Source organism: Cygnus atratus, chromosome 2, assembly GCF_013377495.2.
Source record: "Cygnus atratus isolate AKBS03 ecotype Queensland, Australia chromosome 2, CAtr_DNAZoo_HiC_assembly, whole genome shotgun sequence".
NCBI lineage: Eukaryota > Metazoa > Chordata > Aves > Anseriformes > Anatidae > Cygnus > Cygnus atratus.
Window position 1 is genome coordinate 85142868 of NC_066363.1, and position 19300 is coordinate 85162167.

Sequence of the window (19300 nt, forward strand, 5' to 3'; positions counted from 1 at the left end):
ATGCTTTAGGTATCCCTCTAATGCCTCTCCACTGGCACACAAATAACCCTGGTTGAAATTCTTAGGTTTCATATTATATTGGGATCCATTAGCCCAGAGAGCCTGTATATCATTCAGTGTCTGCAGAGTGATTGCTTTTATAAACCAAGAGCTAATTGCACAGCGTGCAGGTCTCACCTTCTGTACCTCATCACTGCTACTGAAGTACTTAGTAAAACGCCTACATCTTGCTAAGCAGCAAGACGTCATGAGACTTGTTACATGTTGACCAAAACTTGAGTCCTGTATTGCACACCTTTTTGAATTTACCAAACTAGAAAATTAAAAGCTTTAGAACCATTTTGTATGCTCTTTAAAAACTTCAATGGTGTAAGCAGGTGAATTAGTTGGCATTAAAAAAAGTCATTTGAGTCTTCACTTTAAAGCTTGTGATAATTTTATTCTGTGAAGTGAGGGATTTAATGAAAATGACATTCTGTCATCTTCATTTTTTCCTATCCTTTGGGATCCTGCAGTCTGCTTGTTTTTTCACGCTTTCACCCTCAAATTCTTGCCAAACACCTGCATTTTCTTAATAGTGAAATTTCTTTAGATATTGCTGCTTTTATTTTATGCAGTCACATTAACAACTGTCTATGGGTATACAAACTCAGCTTAGTCTCGTTATCTTCTATTTATTACATTTGTTACTTTTAATCTTTTTTTTACCCCCTTTAGGATTCTTCTCTTAGTATTCTTAAGAAAAAAAAAAAAAGCAGATTGCCCATCCTACCAATGTTCTGGAACGTTGTCTTTATATCCTTCTCCTTTCTACCATTACTACTATTATTTGTGTTGCCTTTTTTTCTGGGCATCTACTAGAAAGACTTCTCTTTCTCGGAACCTGTACATTTTGATGAAGAGTGTTATTTGTGGATCTTGGATCAGTGGAAAGACAAAAGTAACTCTAACTAGCTTTTCCAAAGGATAAAAACAACAACAAAAAACAAAACTTTTGCTGTAGTTTTCCCTTTCCAAATGGACAAATTTGAGCTGCCTTTTGCATCTCTGCCTAGCCTTTCCCAAATGGACTTCCTTTGGTGAGCCTCCATTGCTTCCTATTCATCCTGAAGGATGAGGGTCTTAAATCAGCCAGCTCCAATGGTGCTGTGCTCAGCAATCTGCCTTCAGAGCTCTGTTTGATAAGCCAGAACTCTTTATAAATGGCCTGACATTTCTAATTTAAAAGCATAGTGTGAATACAAAATACTTACTATTTTCCTATAAAAATGAATTTGCAGTCTATAGCTAACATATTTATTTTCCAGTTACTAATGTCATTGGCCTGAAAATGCCAAGGCGTTGATGGTATGCTTACTGAGCTGTCAAAATGAAGCCTGTGTTATAAAGTCTACAGTATACATTCAGAGCACCCATCCTGACCTAAAATTCAGCCCTGAGAGTTTGACTTGTGTATTCCAGACGTGTTTGCGCAGTTACTGGCAGTGAGCCCTCTCCATATTGCTGGGAATTACTGAAATAGACATCATGTGTTACCCAGCCCTTGCTTTTCCAATAATTTTGATGTGGGTCTACATATTGCTTTGATAAGCAAACACAACACTACTACCCAGTGACAGTCTGCAGCTTCATTATCCTAAGCTCTCAATCACTGTTACATTTTTCAGTCTTTGGCATTTAACCCAACTCTCATAACTTGTAGCTATTTATGCCTCTTTTCTGGTTTGTTGAAAAGAATAGTTTTTGTAGATGACATTCACTGACTTTTTTTTTTCTCCAATTTGATCACTGCAGTGTAAATCATTCCATTGTCATCTCCTTTCTTTCTTCCTTTCATAAATGAGGTTATGTGACTTTTATGATAAGAAGTGGGGCAAAGCTGGCATGCAGAGATTTGAGTTGGGATAAGACATGAGATGAGGATTGCTGAGTGTAAGGAGAAGCGAAGGATCCTATATGTGCCTTAAGTGGTAAAGTTTTTCTTTAAGCACTTTTTACTTTTGTTTTCATGTTTAACTTTCTGGCTTGAATGTCTCTAGCAATGCCACCTTGCCCCAATAGAGTTCTTTGCCTTTTTGCTGAGACTTCGAATAAGGTATAAAATAAAAGGGCTACAGTCCTCTCCTAAGGAATTTCCCCAGAGCAGCAGAGCAGTTCTGACCGCAACCACACAGACTATTGTCAATTAAAACCTCATCTGGAAAGGAAGCACACAGCTATTCCTGCATTTTACTTCCTCAGTCTGGAAATAGAGAATACCAATTAGTACAGGTCTTTTTTTTTTTTTTTTTTTTTTGGGGGGGGGGTGTTATTTATTTATTGATTTATTTCAGAAACATGTGTCTTACCGGGAATTGGCTGGAGATCAAAAAATGTTTTATTTGCAACCACAGTTCCAAAAATACAACACAGATGCATTAAGCCCTTTCTAAACAAACTTTATATAAAACCAACAGTATTAAAAAACCTAAAAATAGTGTTGTGAGAGAGGAATTGATTTATGGGCAGTTTTTTAGATTGCTGCAAATTAAATGGAAAATGTGAAGCAGTTATATAAATCAACAGGAGATTCAGTTCTGACATGCCTGCAAAAAATGCTTGTCCCTTTATTCCTCAGTCAACATATTGTTGCTCTGTTTCTGTGCATCCTGATCTTTTGAAAGTCTTGGTTTCTTCACAGTATGTACATCCATCATAACGTATAAGTCACGCAGAAGGAAAAGATGTTTCTTTGCATAAATCCCTGGGAGCAGCATCCCATACTTTGCCTAGAACAGATTGCTTTGTGTGTGCATGTACTAGCACATGTTTTTGTTGCAAGCTCCACTGGGGAACCCAAAGGCAGGATTCAGCTTGCCTAAACATAGGCACGTGTTGCTTTTTGAGAAGCCATAGGGGATCTGAAACATCTGCATGAAAGTGGAAGATACATTTCCAGTATTAAGGATGTAAGTTCTGGGATGTTGATATCCACTCTTGGAAAAAAAATATGGACAATTTTATATGTATGTTTGCACTTTCTGAACAGGCAGTTGCACTTTCTGAACAGGTAAGCACAAAGCCATGAATGGTTGTATGTAATTTGAGCTTACATTTATTACAGGCATATTTTTCATATGTCTCTATCTGGGTACCTGCTTTTCAACCAGGCAACCTGTAAAATGTTATGCTTTTATTTGGATTGCCTTTTCCTTTCTTATTTTTTGCCCGCTTAGTCACGGACTCTGACAGATGAGTTACACTGATGCTTGCTAGGGCGATTGAAGCAGCTCACAGCTCAGCTGTCCCCATTTGCTAGAGGTCATATTTTCCCATAGCGGAGTTGGCAGAAGCAAATGCGTGTGCATCTCAGTTGCTGTGCTTCCTGGTCCAAGTGATTACAAGCTATGAGTGAAGATAGTTTTATGCTTATACATTCAACTGTAGCAGCAATGATCAAGGTGTGGACACACATCACTTCTGTCAGTTCTGCTGTAGCTTCTGCCCTGGGGAAAGGCAGATGTCTGTGGTGTGATAAAGTATTAAATTGCACTTAAGTGCACTTCAAGTTCAGTTATACTACTGCTCGCTTTGTGTTTGGTCAAGTGTGTTTGGGTCAAGGCCTGAAAATGAGGTTTATAACATTCTTTTTTCTTAACCTATTTGCTATACCCATTTTCCCCAGGTGCTGTCCATTCCATCACCATCTAGAAAAAGAAAAAAATTGCTTGAAAGAAGGATGTGCAGGTTGTGGTTGTGTTTTTCCCTTTCACTCATTTACAGAAGACCAATGTGGCCTTTGAGCTATGAAGATGTGGATGTTCACATACAGATTAACTTGACTTCCCTCCTAGCAGATCCAAATATTTGGAGTTTCTGGAGACAACAGTCCATCCAGTTCCGGACAGATATCTGGTAGCCATATTTTGCCAAAATGACGCATTCATCAGGCTTCCAAATCCATATTCAGATTACCTACTAAGTAGCTTTGTTTTCAGAAGTACAACACATACATTTTCTGCTGCCTTTTTCAGAAGGTGTAGATGATCAGAGTCTTTGAATGTCTCTCACTTGTGTGACTAAATCTAATTTTGGTGGATTTAAATACTTGCAAAGCTTAATGCATTTGAACAAGCAGTTCTGTTTTTTACTGCAGCTCCTGAGTCTGTACTGGCAAGTCTGAGTCAAAGTTCATGGCATTTGTCATTTAACAGCTGCTCTAACATTTATAGTGTTATCTCAGGAGTGGTGACATTACGGGATTTTTTTTTCCCCAGTGATTTGTATACCATTTAAATCATTATTTAGAATGAAAAATAAAGTAAGAATATTAAAGTAATCAGATTTTCAGAGCAAAGCCAGACTTCATCTCTTTCCAACATCAGCTCTCTCAAATTTTGGTTCCATTTTTGTACAAAGCACAGCTTATAAATCTTTAAAAGAGAGAGAAAAAAATAAGACAAGCTGCAGTTGAGTACTGGCTCTCTAAATGAATTCACATGCAGTTAATAATTTCATACTTTCAGCTCTGTTCTGATGTACCAATGACTGGTAGTTACATTTTTGCCCTCAGCTTAAAATGTGAAAGTTCAGCTGAACCTAGAAGATTGTATAATTGCAAGAAATCAGAATAATGATCACCCACAGGTGCATATAAGCACTGACTTTATATAAGGCTGCACTGATCATGTAACAAACAGCTATGAACAAACAAAAAATAATCTCATAAAATGTGCTCTATGGCTGGATCTAAAATAGTAATAACAGTTTTCTTTTTCTGCATTATTCATTGGCTGGCTTTTCACCCACTTGGTTTTCCAGGTCAAAATATTATGGAAATAAATGTGTCCTCAGCACATAAATTTCTAGAACTACTCTATCACTGTGCTTAATTTGAAACTGACTCATGAAAGACAGGAGCCATTTCTCTCTGCAGGAGTACCACCCTGCCGTCTTATCCTCAATCCCATGATTACAGGCTATGCAGCTTCTACATTTTTCTCCTCTTCTTGTTTCACAATTACACATTGCTTTAGCAACCTGTGGCATTACTGTTCCGTGGTAGCAGACAAAGCAAACCAAAATTTGTTTGCAGACTTTTCCCATTACTAAATTCAGGAAAAGGCACAATGACTTGTTAGTAACAGGTGAACCTAAGAATCAGAAATCTAAGGGCCCAAATCTTTGTATGTCACAAAGTGAAGCAACTCCAGTGTTACCTGTCAAAACTATACTGAATTCCTAGATTTGCTTCCACTTTTAATAATTTAAGTTGTTGAGGGTCTCCTTTTATAACAAGCTCTCACTGACTTTTATAAGCCTACAGGAAGGAAAATCTACGCTGTAGAATAGAAATCAAGGTAATTTATATGAGGAAACAGATTCGCAGACTTTACAAAACAGCAGTCTATAATTGAGGAGTTGACAGCCTTTTTGTGCCTTTTTGACTATTGGATTATCTTCTAACATTCTTACTCTTAGTTAATAAATATTTAGATAGCCATGCTTTCCAGCAATTTTAAAAAAAATCATTTTTAAGTTTAATAGTTAATAAAAACTATTTCAGCAATTTAAGACAGATTTTTGTCAGGAATTGTAAGGCCTATGTGAAAAAGTTAAGCTTCTCAGTAAGAGTATGTGGAGCTAATTGCAAACAATTGAGTTATTACAGCAGAGTAAATCACCCCTTATCTGTCTGACTTAATCCACCTTCTTTTGCATTTGTAATAGCTAAAGCCACATGCACGGATCATTAGCATGATCCAGCTGAGCTGGTAACGCACTAAGCTGCAGCAACTCAATTGATTCCAATAAGCTGAGCATACCCCCCAAAAGGAATTTTGAACAACCCCCTTTTCCCCAATTGTGAAGTACTGAGTCATCATGTAAGAAAAATCACATCTTGTAGGAAGCTATGTTCCTTTCTCTGATATTTTCAAATTGTACCTTCAAATTTTGCCTTTCAAAACTAGTCCCTTCTTAATTTTAAAGGTAAAATTGAATTCCCTCTCTTTGTAATTCAATGTAGAAATATAGGTTTCAAAGCTGGTGTTTACACACTAGTTTTAAGTTCTGATTTAAATGCTGAAAAAATCATTTTGATTCATGTGCAAGTTACACATCATTTGCCTTTAATGATATTTATATTTCACCGTCTACTTTTCATGTTGTCACTCATTTGGAGGTCATGTCTTACTTGCTGCGGTTGAGACCTTCACTACATGGCAATATAGTGCCTGCTTAGCTGAAATCACTTTTGAATCAGTTTCAGTAAATCCATGCAGTCATTTATAGGTGGACAATCCCTTCAGCTTTACAGCCTTCATTATTTGCTGTCCTGGGTGTTCTGTTTTCATCAACTCAGTAATATCTTTTATTTCCTTTGTGCACGCCTTGCAACAGTCTAAATGACACCACACAACATGCAGGGCAAAAATAACTGAGCCCTTAGTTCTTTTACAGACACCTCCCGGCTTACTGAAATTTAGCAGGTTTAGATGATCTTGTCCCCATCTTCTAATCCCCTCTTCCAGAGGTTTCCATCCCACAGCAGAGCTGCTAGAACAGGAGGCACATCACAATCTGTACCAGATCACAGTGCAGCTTGCCAAGCCCCAGATAAAGGGGGACTTGTGATCAGACTCCTGACTCTTAACTAAACCAAATGAACCCTGGACACCAATCCCCTAATGAGTAGCTGTTGTGCAAAAGAATAGTCCTCAGTGGAAGGATGGGACACACTCAGTATCGGTAATGTTTTAACTTAATCACCTTCTTTTACGAGATGGACCAGCTTCCTGCCCCGGGTACTTTTAAGCCAATATAGTGATTTTAAAGGCCTCGACAATTATTTATCAATGTTTAGGATGGCAATTTGGTATCATTGATTCTTAATTAGTGGCAAGTCCCTAGTAAGTACATAACTGACAAAGCTGCTTAAATGTGATGCTTAAAATTAGTAGTGTACACAAATACAGAAAAGAACACAAGTGCTTGAATGTGGTAGAATAATGAAAATATAATTTTTTATTTTTAAATCAGTCAAGGGAAAACTCTTTTCCATGGTCTTGGGTGTAGCTGAATATACAATCCTTCAGAGCACGTTGCACGTCTCATCCAAGTTGTGAGGCATTTCATAGACCACGGGGAGAGTAGAAGAGAAGGAGGAATGAGAGGAGGAGTTTTCTGTTTAGGCCATACATTTTTAGAGGCATTGCTTGTCTCCTAGTGGTTAGCAATGCTTTCAGTATCTTCAGTGCCCCAACAGTGAAAGGAACAGAGTAATTTATGGGAGGATTATATCATTGTGGGCAAAATGTAGAAAGTACTGTTCATCCAAGGAAAATCGATGGCTAACTTTGTAAGAGAAGCCTGGAATTCCATGTTAATCTATACTACAAAGGAACAGGGTGACCAGACAGAATTCTGGTTCCCTTTGTGGACTTCAAACACATTCAAAAGTTTGCAGTTCAAGACATTGAATTCTGAATACTCATTGGGTGTGCTTGCAAGTTCCAGATGACACAGCTGTAACCAAACTTCCAATGAATTGCAATGAAACACAGTACATTTTAAATACACTTCAGTCTTAGTTTGAAAACTGACAGTAAATTCCACTAGCCAGATTTTTGACTGGCTTTAAGATATCAAGAAGATATCAGCACTGAGAATGGATTTTTTTTTTTTCATCTTGTTTACACTTAGTTACCATTGTGACCATAGCTTGGAGCCGTTTCCTGCCTTAGCAGCCGGGGAAGCACAGCATGGTTGCAGTCCCCTTGTGTTGACTTGCAATTCACTGAGGGGTTTGAAACTGTCGTATTGAAAATTGGTTGTCTCCCATAGCAAGAATCTAGCTTCCAAAGCATTATAGCATTATTGTTGTTTTGGTGCCTGAATGCTTTAATGATGAACCAGTACCCAATCATCCAAACGCCAGCAGAGGCAGTCCAAAATGTCTTCTGCTCCAGTGTTCATAGTCTGACCATGCAAGTGTTAAATGGGTGTGGAGAGGAGAGGAAGGGTACTGTGTTAGCAGGCTGTGCTGCACACAGCATTTAGAAGTGGGCTCCTTCAGTAGTTGCAATGGGATTGCACCAGGGACACTTGAAGGATTGGTACAAATTAAGCTGTCAGCAGGCAGACTTGCTGCTCTGGATTTACTGTGGTTTTACTTTTCATTTCTCTACTAGCAGTGTGCAAAAATACGTACAAGTTCTTGATGTGTTTGGTTATTTATTAAAAAAATAAATAAAAAAAAATATCCTGTCCTGTATCACATAACAATTATAACAATTTGATTTCCTTGGTGCATTTGGGTAGGGTGGTCAGCCGTGATGCAGGTCCATACAAGTGTTAGGTTTGGAAGAATCCAAATCAACATCTAATTAATAACCTCTTTCTATGTTGTCTTGAAATTTCTGTCGGAATAAAGAACCACTTCTTCATTAGACATTTCTAGTTTCATTTTGAATATGAGTTAATTCCAAATATCATGCTTTAAAATGGACTGTTACACTATTAGGAATGTATTATGTATGAAATGAACTTTTATCACCCTAACTGGTTCTCAGGTGCCAATATGAATATGAGCATCCAAGCAGCACCACTTAAAAATAAAAATGTCACTTTCTCAATGCCACTGGCCAGTTTTGTGGCTGATGTGGAGCTGAAGGTGCTCCTACCAGCCTTTACCCCTTTGAGATATTCAGTTAAGTTACTCATGATTGATTATTTTTTTTAATAATTTCCTTTATAAAAACTTGACTCGTTTGACAAAAAAAAAAAAAAGTAGTAGAAAAAGGGGAAAGTGGTGACTTTCTTCACTCCATAATTTGATAGTTATAACATAAGTATTTCAATTCTTTGTATAAAGCCTAGTTGTTTTCTGAGATGAGATGAAGATTGCAGGAACTTTTCTTAGCTAAATAAAGTATAGGCAGAATTTGAGTGCTGAACTCTCACAGTCTGATGACCTGCCCAGCTAGCCCTGAACTCCTCCAGAGAAAATGGTTACAAATTCAGCTTTTAATTCCTTTTAAGTTTCCCCTTTTATCAACTGATTTTTTTCCAATTCTTTTGTTTAAAATATACAAAATAAAAACAAAAGGTTGTGCTCAGTGTTTGCAGCCAAAAAAAGAAATTCATTCACTTCAAAAGAAGCATGTTCCCTTTGCATAGGGTAAAATGATTTTCCTCCCTCCATCCATCAAAATAATTCTAAAAATCCTTTATGAACACAGCTTACGTACCCTTACTTTACAGCACTACAGGATTGCTTCTGCATGCAGCGACAGCCTCTGAAGCCCTGTCTCCACTGAAATCAATAGAACTTTTCCCATTGATGTCAACTAAAGCTAAAATACTGCCTATAAACTAGGATATAGATTGCTCTTTGTGTGATGAAAATACGATGGAGATCTTAGAAATCTTTTAGGTTTTTATTTTTTAAGTATAGCTGTGAAGTTTACAGTGTAGAAGATGTTTTGCCTAACAACTCAGATTTAATTTGGTTTGGGTGTTCTTTTAGGTCATGCTTTTGAAATAGTACTATAATAGAAAAATGACAATAAAGTAAGGTATATCTAATGGTATTTGGTTTAAGAACAGGGCTTTTTTTAAACTCTAGAAATAATAGAAACATGATCAGGGGCTTATCTGCCTTTTGTTTGTTTTAGTTTGAAAATGCTTCCTAAAGGGATACGACATTTCTGTAATGAAAATAAATGAAACATTCCTTTTTTCAAATTCAGTTAGTGATTCTCCTAAACATATTTTTTAGCCACTGCAAGATAAATGCAGTGATATCTTTTGGTTCTTGAAGAAGGAAAGGGTATATTGGTCCTCCAGGAAACTTGTGTTTTGATGTGTAAACAAGGATCCCTATAAATGGAAACAGGTTTTCTCCAGAGTTTTATAATGCTGTTACATTCATTTTGACCTTTGTTTTGATTGCATGAGAGAGCTGTCCTTTCCTTTAACTGCATATTACTGTTACAAGCTCAAAGCTTGGTAGAAGGCTCAGATTCTTATATCTTGCAGCCCTATCTTGTCCCAGGTGAAACACTAGACCATTCAACTTATAAATCAGTAACATTACTTTCTATTGGTGTTTTATCTTCTGAAAAATTAAGTAAATATTTTGGTCCAGACAAACTGAAGCTTGGCAGGATGGAACAAAGAGCAAACAATTTATACGTATTTTTAATCAATAGACTGCTCAGTGATTCCAAAAGAATATTTGAGAATACTATATATTAAAAGTAAATCATAAAACATAACTGTTGGGCCAAGTATATTTGAATGGGCTGTTAATGTTGATTTAACTGCCTTGTCTCTCACATCAACAAATGAGAAAGAAAAACACAAATGAGAACAAAAGAAGTGTATTCAACCTACTGTATACATCAAAGACATAAAAGTCTGTAAGGAGATAATTTTCTCTATAGTATGTGCAATATAAGTTGAAATAGAACATATTATCTGATTATTATTTTTACATATTTATATATATAAAGAATTGTAGTTCAAATACAGGTAAGATTTTAGCCTAGTTTCCTAAGGAAATTGATAAGAACAAACTTGAACTAGAGGTAAAAGTCTAAGAGATAGTAATATGCTTGAATTTTTTTTAAAAAAAGACTATTCAGATGGCATCCAAGAAGTGTATTAGCAGCAATATTCAGAACATTGCCACTAAATTAACTGCTTCCTCCTTTGCTTATTTTTAATTGAGAATGGGTTCATTACATTACTCTCACACTGTTTTTCATGACTTTCACCTGTCTACACCATATCCACTTCAGAAAGACTTCCCATTTCTAGCAACTTTATTTTTGATTGAAAAATACAAAAATCAACAGCAAACAAGGAACTGAAACTTTTATACCACTGTGAAATAACTGTGCTGAAACTAACCTTGTAGAATCTACTTTACTGATTGAATTATTCTTGCTTATATACTACTAGATAAAAAGTTTGAATTTTGAGATATTTGTACATAATACAGCACTTCTCCCAGATTGATATTGAATTTTTCCAAGGCATTTGCCTTCATAATAGGAAAAGCTTTGATTTAAAAAACTGAACTCCATGGCAAACATTAAATGGGGTAAGAACTGGCTCACTGACAAATTGAAAAATGTGGTGTTAATGGACAGATATAAATGACTGGGGATGTTTTTAGCAGGGTCTGCCTGGAATCAGTTCTTGGGTCAATAGCACTTAACATTTTTATCAACAGCCTAGACAGTGATATAAGACATCTTCAGTAAAGCTTGATCATGACAGAGATTCTTGAGGTAGTAAATAATATGGTAGACAATTGCAGAAGCTAATAAAACATATCTTAATATGGCCAAACACCATCCTTTTGTGTGGGTTAGGAAGCTACATGAAGTTGTAAAGCTATGATTTAGAAAACAACAGGTTATCAAAGATAATTGGGTCTACTTAAGCTCTTAGTGCAGTGCTATGAAAAGAAAAAGCACTAATGTAATAATGTGTGTATTAAAGTCAGACTGTCCAGTAGAACAAGGTCATGATTGCCTGTGCATGCTGTATTGATAAGACTGCTTCTGGAGTGACAATTCAAATTTTGTCCAGTCTTAAGAAACATAAAGAAAGGGAGACATAAGGATTCACAGGACCTGCAGATCGATTTTAAACCCTACAGTTTTAAAAATTTCAGTTTAGTTTATCATTATGTGTGAGTGCTTCAGCATGAAAAATATATTTGTAGGTACAGGTCAAGGTCAATATTGTTGATAAAGGCACAACAAAATTCAGTGACTGAAAAATTAAAATAAGGGGAAAATGCAGCCTTGAATTAACTTGAAATTTGCTAATTCTGAGGATTACTAAATAGTGTAACAGCTGATGCAGGGAGATGATAGAGTCGTCAGTGCTAGACATCTTTTAAAAAAAGAGAGAGAAACAGAAAAAAAAAAAAAAAGAAAAAAAAGAAGCAAGTTGCTCTTGCCTGAAAGATGCACCATAACCCAGCTGATGGAGAGGACCGCACATTAGAGGTGAATAAGCAGCTGGGATGGCAACCTGGGTGCTTCTGGCTGTTCCTGGGATCTGTTAATTTTATGAGTTCTTTTTAACTGTTCATGTGCTGTGAGGAAAGCAGTCACACATGTTTTGTTCCCAGTCTTTACATTAGGACTAAGACGTAATACAGTAAAACGTGATTTAAGCAGTTGCATAAAAGAGTCATGAAGGAATTATTTCCCCTGCTATATGCAGAGCCAGATAGTTTGCTTGTTCTTTGCTGTCTTCTGATCAAGAAACCAGTCAAGGCTGAAACTCAGATTTTGGAAAGTTTAATCCAGTCCTCTGCACTCTGAGGGGATCCTCTTTCATAGATGTTTCCTGGGTATGCATATGGTCACTACTGTAGTGATTACCAGGTTTTACGCTGGAAAGGGACTTTGTACAGCCTCGAGGAGTGAACAAAAGTAGTCCAGCTGAAAACCAGCATAAGCAAGAACATCTAGCAGAAATTTAATGGCTTGGGAAGATCTAAGATCTCTTTCTTGCCTGAAGTAATACAAAATTATGAAACGAGGAAGTTTGCCACAAAATAAAAGTCCTCCTTGCCTCATACCGTGTGACTCTTGAACACAGATCTGGGTTCTCCAGGGCCTTGCTGTGTTAATGGGGCAGGAGTTTCTAGGGAATAATTTTTATTCCAACTCTATTGGATAGAAAAATTAGAAAAGCTTTCAGGCGAACAAGTTTGTTTCAGATCTGAAATAGCAACATAGAATTTAAACCAAAATACAGGTTGAGAGCAATTACTCTCAGACTAATTAGATGTGCTTATAAATTAGACCATTTAATACCAGAAGAGATAGTAGACTAAAGAAAGTATGAGATAAAAAGGCTGTTATCTCCATGGAAGGTGAGGAGCAGATAATCAATTGCCAGGTGGAACATGGTAGTATCAGCTGGGGTTATGGAAGAAGGAGATTATTATAGTATGTCATATAACTATTATTTCTAGTGTGTCTGTAGTTTATGGTATCTAGTGGAATTACTAACTTAGTTCCTAGGCTCCTTTTCAATAGGTACTCTCATCTGAGGAGTTCTCTAAGAGGTTGGAGGTAGTGAAATTGTTTTAAAATTGTTTTTCCATTGGTGCCTACTCCTTTTTGTCCTTAATAATTTGTCAACGTAAATTTGTTCTGACATTTAATGGTTGTTTAATTTCATCCATATAATTTACAAAGAATTTACATTCCATCAGATAAAGCATGTTGTGTTCTGATAGGTGAATGGCAGGATCTATAGATTTTGATGATACTCAGAAGGCATATATTGTCTTTCGGTCTATTTGTCTAATAAGAGTATTGGCAATTCTGTATTTGTTTCTTATGTGTAGTCTGTTTCCTTTGATGTGAATCAGTCTACATGGAATTTGCTTCTGCTGATTTAGCAATGCTGGGCGTTTTGGGTAATACACACCACGGATTATTATTATTTTTTTAAGTCATGTCTAATGATTATATTCACTATGACTGTTTTCTTTCAGGAATATCAACCTTGTAACACCAATGCCTGTCCAGAGTTAAAAAAGACAACTCCTTGGACACCTTGGACTCCAGTCAATATTTCAGACAATGGTGGCCACTATGAACAACGATTCCGATATACCTGCAAAGCACGCTTGCCTGACCCAAATTTGCTAGAGGTGGGAAGGCAAAGGATCGAAATGCGTTATTGTTCCAGCGATGGCACCAGTGGGTGCTCGACAGATGGTAAGCAAAGATAGTGTGGCTATACAATGCCTCATGCTAGTGAAGTGTCAGCAGTTCCATTTTCATCATGTGGAAGTTTTTGCTTCTGCATAAGAGCATTGATAATGGAAAGGAGGACATAGTGATCACAATGGGGAATCTGGCTTGTATTTCTTCCATATGTAGCTTCATCATTCAGATTAATCAGGTTTCTTTTACTGCTTGCTATGAGATTTGCCAGTTTGTTTTAATATTTTGCAGCAATCTGTGGGCAATTACAGGGTATCCTAGTTCTCGGAGTATTCTTAACTTCCTTATACTGTCTTGGCATTTTTCTGTGGTAGGGTTTGTGCAATACTAATGCATTTGATAAATATTTAGCTAGAATGTATAGTATTGATGCTGAGAAGAGCTATTCGCTCACTAATGCTGAAGTAATGTGTCAGATTCATGCAGGTGTTTAACTAAAAAAGGAATTTATGAAGTGGATAATTTCAGTTATAAAAGTTTATGTTATGCTATTGCCAGCAGTTTCAAGTTCTGTTTATATCTGAGATGGCAAACTGAACTCCTGCAAAACTCTTTTCAACTCTAGATGACTTTAGACTGGAACTGTTTTATTTCTGAATTTTATTCTTTCCCTAGCAGCCACACATAGTTTTTGAATAAATGTGTGTGTGTGTATACATGTAAAAATAGAACTTCAGACAGTCGCTATAAGTTTATTAATATATTTAATTAAATGTCTGTCCTTTATTACATTTTATTTATTATATAATATAATCAGTATTTATTTTTAAATATTATAGTGGTATACGGAAATATTGATATTTAGTTATTATAGTTTAATATATATGCACCTGCTTTCTACTTACGTAGCCTTTTTTATTTTTACAACAGCCAGGTCAGCTGAAGAAAAAATTGCAACTAAAGGCATTTGTCTTATCAAAGGCCGCAAAGAAAGAACTGTTGCTGAGTCCTTGGGCTTTCCAATTTTTTATTATTTTTTTTTCAGACAAAAACTATTATGAAAATCAATGTTAAACATTTCCCTTCCTTTCATCCTGTTAAAGACCTTTATTGATTCATATGACATCTGTGACTCTAAAGAGGCCAGGATGTTAGTAATTTCAAAACAAAACAAAACATAATAATGACTGCATGAACTAATAAAACAAAAGCATGGAACTCCAGATAAAACTTAGTTGCATAATTTATGTCACATCCATTTCAGCCAATTCAGTCTCCAATTTTTATTTTCTGTGTCTGGATAGCAAGGCACGTTTTGGCATGGAACAACTTCTGCAACAAGTGCTTCTATTCTCCTTTTTCATCTAAATTAAGTTTCAAACTAGCGTTTAGCAAAGATTTTGGCATAGTAAAATTGATGTATGATTCTCATAGTAAATGAGACTTTTGGGTGCTGATGCTGATCTTTGCTGTCTTCCAGGAATTTGACATTTATGAAACTTTTAAAAAGTTTCATGAGATTATATGAGAAGGGGAACTTTATTTTTTCTACCAGGTGATACAGAATTAGGAGAATTATCACAAGAACTATAATTACATCTATATAAGATTATAGATATATTGTCTGACAGCTGAGATGTCAGCCCTTAAGAATGGAATATACTCAAGCCAACTCACTACTTAAAGAGCAGATTAGTAGGACAAAACGGATGAAGAGCCAGCTTGTCCTAGATCATACTGCTATAAGAAAATTAAGCATGGAGACACCTTCCTCAGTTCTGTCGTTATGGTCATAAATGCTCTCCTGGAGCTGGGGGCATAAGGTGTCCTTTTCTTACAAAACAAAGTCAGAAGTATCAGTGCCTGTGTTTTGTTAAATATGGCCTTCAGGCAGAGTGCAAGAGACCAAGTGTGTGGAGTCAAGGGCATTCTTTGTCTGATTAGCTTGAAGATTTATCTTTCAGTTCTGAACATCGGATTCCTGAATGTACTGATGTTATAGCTTATTTGTTGAATCTTGGTACAGCTGCTGCTTTGCTTCATTTGGAAATCATCCGTCGAACAATGAATTTTTTTCATCAAAAATCCAAAACACAGCATCATACAAACCTTAACGAAGAAAATTAACTCTATCACAGACAAAAACATGACAGGGAGCGACCCTGTTGCACAGTAATTGAAGTGTTCATCAGAGAGAAGCATCTTTGCTGATTAATGTCAATACTGCTGAATATTTAAATACTTAATATTGAGTAGTCAACAAGGCAGAAACTAGCATACATCTCTATTCTTCCTAGTGAGTGCCCTCATAGCTCAAGGGAAGGAATAGTATTACTTGCTGATGTGATGAAACTTATTTACTGCCTCTAAAGTGCAGGATCCAGGAGCATTTTCCTGCTCCCAGGTTAGTGTTTGGATCAATACACCATGCCTCTACTGCTCCTTGATTTCATGGGAAGAAAATACGTGAATAAGAGAGTCCTATAGTGTATCTATAGCTTTTGGAACAGAAAGAGAAACCCAAGAGAATGGGAAACCGTGAATTTTGGCAGACACTTTCACTGTTTCTGGCTAAATAGCAAGGAAACATCATAATTTACTTCTACCTGACCAGATCCTGGATACTGTAAAGCATTCTTTTTGTTATCTCCATGTTGAAATGCACCAATTTGCTGGCTTTTGTAAAAGTATTAATACCAGTACAGCATGCCTGGCATACCTTATTACCAAAGTTTTGTTCTGCGAAGATCAGTTCTCTGTTCTTTACAGAAGAGAGCCATTAGCTAGAAATTTTCTCATTGTCTATAATCTCCCACTGTGTAACTGTAGTCATACCGCATTAAACAGAATCATGTTTCACTGTCAGACACTAGCAAAGAAAACTTTCTTTGGAGTGTGAGCTTAGAGGTAGAAATTCTTGCCAGGAAAACACTGGACTCCTGCATGTGGTAAGACTTCTGTCTAAAAGTAGTAGCATTTGCACACAGTATTCATGCTTTACAGACAGGTTCGATTAAGAGAAAAGAAATGAACCTTTTGTTCTCTGCCTTTGGCTTTTCATATGGTGCTCACACAGGGGACAGGCAGGTATTCCAAATAAACCAAGAGAGATTTTGTACATATCTGCACACCTTAAGGCAAATGTCTATACAATCCAGCATTAAAACAGTCTAAAAATTACATCACTATATGCTTCATTGTGTGCTCTTGAAGCATGTTAAATATCTAAGTTAAACATAGTAATTTACTCTGTACAATTTTCTTATATATAAGCACTATTAATTGTATTGAAAACATAAGCATTAAGAACAAGGGATCCATCTGAACATAAGTACATGATATAAGGGGCAGAAATTACCTTCTGGAGGTACTACTTTCTTTCCATGGTGTATACTCTTGAGTTTGACCTGGCCATAGTAAGGCGAAGTTAGCTTCCCAAATACCTTCAAAATATCTTCACAAAACAAATAAATAAGAAGGCCCTTCTAATTTCAGTCAAACAGTTTGAAAGAGTCTTCTGTTTTCTTTTGTTTTGTTTTGTTTTGTTGTTGATGTTGGTTTTATTTTTGTTTTATTTTTTGTTGTTGTTGGTTTTTGCTTGTTTGATTTTGTTTTGAGAGGGAGAGGGGAAGAAGAAAATCTGAGGAAAACACACAAGTTCTTCAAAGGAGAAAAACATATTGGGAAACCTGAACTTAAATTCCCAGTCGTGACTGCTTTCTCTATGCCAGACTTAACAGAATTATTATTTTTGAAGGCAGGTTGTAATTCTGTCTTAATAACTGTTTGGTTTTTTCTTTTGGCTGCAATGTCTTCTACATTAATTAAATCCTAGTGTTTACTGTAGTAAATCTATACTACATCTAGAATTTAGTACAGAATAAAACAGGTGCTGATAATCTACAATGTCCTGTAGTCAGGAGGAGTACATGTTGAGATGTTATCTCGTACACTGTTTTAGTGAAGCTAAGCCATGGTATTTTGTGATAAGAACAAAAACAACTGTGAAAGTTAAAACTGAATTTGAGATCAAATTCAAGTTTGATTGACAAACAAAAACTCTTTAATGGAACTTTAGGATCAAATATTTAAACACAGAAAAAACAGGTGCAAAAAGTAAAATTCCCATGGTGACATAAATATCCTCCCTCTGCACACTGTTTTCTTTTAAAACGTTACCTTTGCATTGCGTTACTGTTTTTTCCTTGCATTTTACCATTTGTTTTTACAATAGAAGTTTTTAAGGTTTATAAGGTTTTTATCAGTTATAGGTATATAGGTGTGAAGTTATAAAAGATTTATGCTTCAATGATATTTTCAGATACTAGCAGAATATCTTCAGAAAATCACAACATTGAAACAATTTTTGCTTATCTGTTACCTAGAATCATAGAATCATAGAATATCCCAAGTTGGAAGGGACCCGTAAGGATCATCAAGTCCAACTCCTGGCACCGCACAGGTCTACCCAAAAGTTTAAACCATGTGACTAAGTGCACAGTCCAATCGCTTGTTAAATTCAGACAGGCTTGGTGCAGTGACTGCCTCCCTGGGGAGCCTGTTCCAGTGTGCAACTACCCTTTCGGTGAAGGACCTCTTCCTGATGCCCAGCCTAAACTTCCCCTGCCTCAGCTTAACACCGTTCCTGCGCGTCCTATCACTGGTGATAACGGAGAATAGGTCCCCTGCCTCTCCCCTCCCCCTAGCGAGGAAGTTGTAGACTGCGATGAGGTCCCCCCTCAGCCTCCTCTTCTCCAGGCTGAACAGGCCAAGTGACCTCAGCCGCCCCTCATATGTCTTCCCCTCTAGGCCCTTCACCATCTTCGTCGCCCTCCTCTGGACACTCTCCAACAGTTTCATGTCCTTTTTGTACTGTGGTGCCCAGAACTGTACACAGTACTCGAGGTGAGGCCGCACCAGCGTAGAGTAGAGCGGGACAATCACTTCCCTCGACCGACTAGCAATGCCGTGCTTGATGCATTCCAGGATATGGTTGGCCCTCCTGGCTGCCAGGGCACACTGCTTGCTCATATTCAACTTGCTGTCAACCAACCTGCTGCACTTTAAGCAATATTTCATGCTGTCTTCAGAAATTATTCAGGATACTTGAATTTTGGCTCCAGATTATTTTTTTCCCATAGTTACTAACCTAGCCTGCTTGGCTAGTTGAGTTTTTATTTTACATTCGAACAGGAGGCATAAATCTGCCTTGAAACTAAGGCATAAATCAGTTGAGTAATATAGTTAATCAGGTGTCTCTGGGGAGACCAGAATTGAGCCCAGCACTCCAGAGTAGAGAGGAAGGACCACCTCCTTTGACCTGGCAATGCTCTTTCTAATGCAGCTCTAGCTGATGTTGACCTTTGCCACAAGGACACATTGTTGGCTCATGGTCAGCTGCACCCCCAGGGCCTTCTCCACAGAGCTGCTTTCCAGCTGGTCAGCCTCAATGCTTACTGGTACATTGGGTTTCTCCTCCCCAAATGCAATACTTTCCATTTCCCTTGGCTGAACTTCAAGAGATTCCTCTCCGACCAGTGGCGGTGCAGTGCAACCATCCAGCATATCAGTCACTCCTCCCAGTTTTGTATCATTAGTGAAATTGCTGA

At 37.0% G+C, this 19300-nt stretch overlaps 1 protein-coding gene across 6 annotated transcripts in view; it reads left to right on the forward strand.

The window, feature by feature from the left end:
- Window positions 1-19300, forward strand: part of SEMA5A (semaphorin 5A) — a 337359-nt gene that overhangs the window by 288411 nt on the left and 29648 nt on the right. For all 6 annotated transcript variants that reach the window (XM_035552812.2, XM_035552815.2, XM_035552811.2 and 3 more), the window contains one exon: window positions 13517-13742. In XM_035552812.2, coding sequence (XP_035408705.1) covers window positions 13517-13742 — 226 coding nt within the window. The remainder of the gene's footprint in view (window positions 1-13516; window positions 13743-19300) is intronic.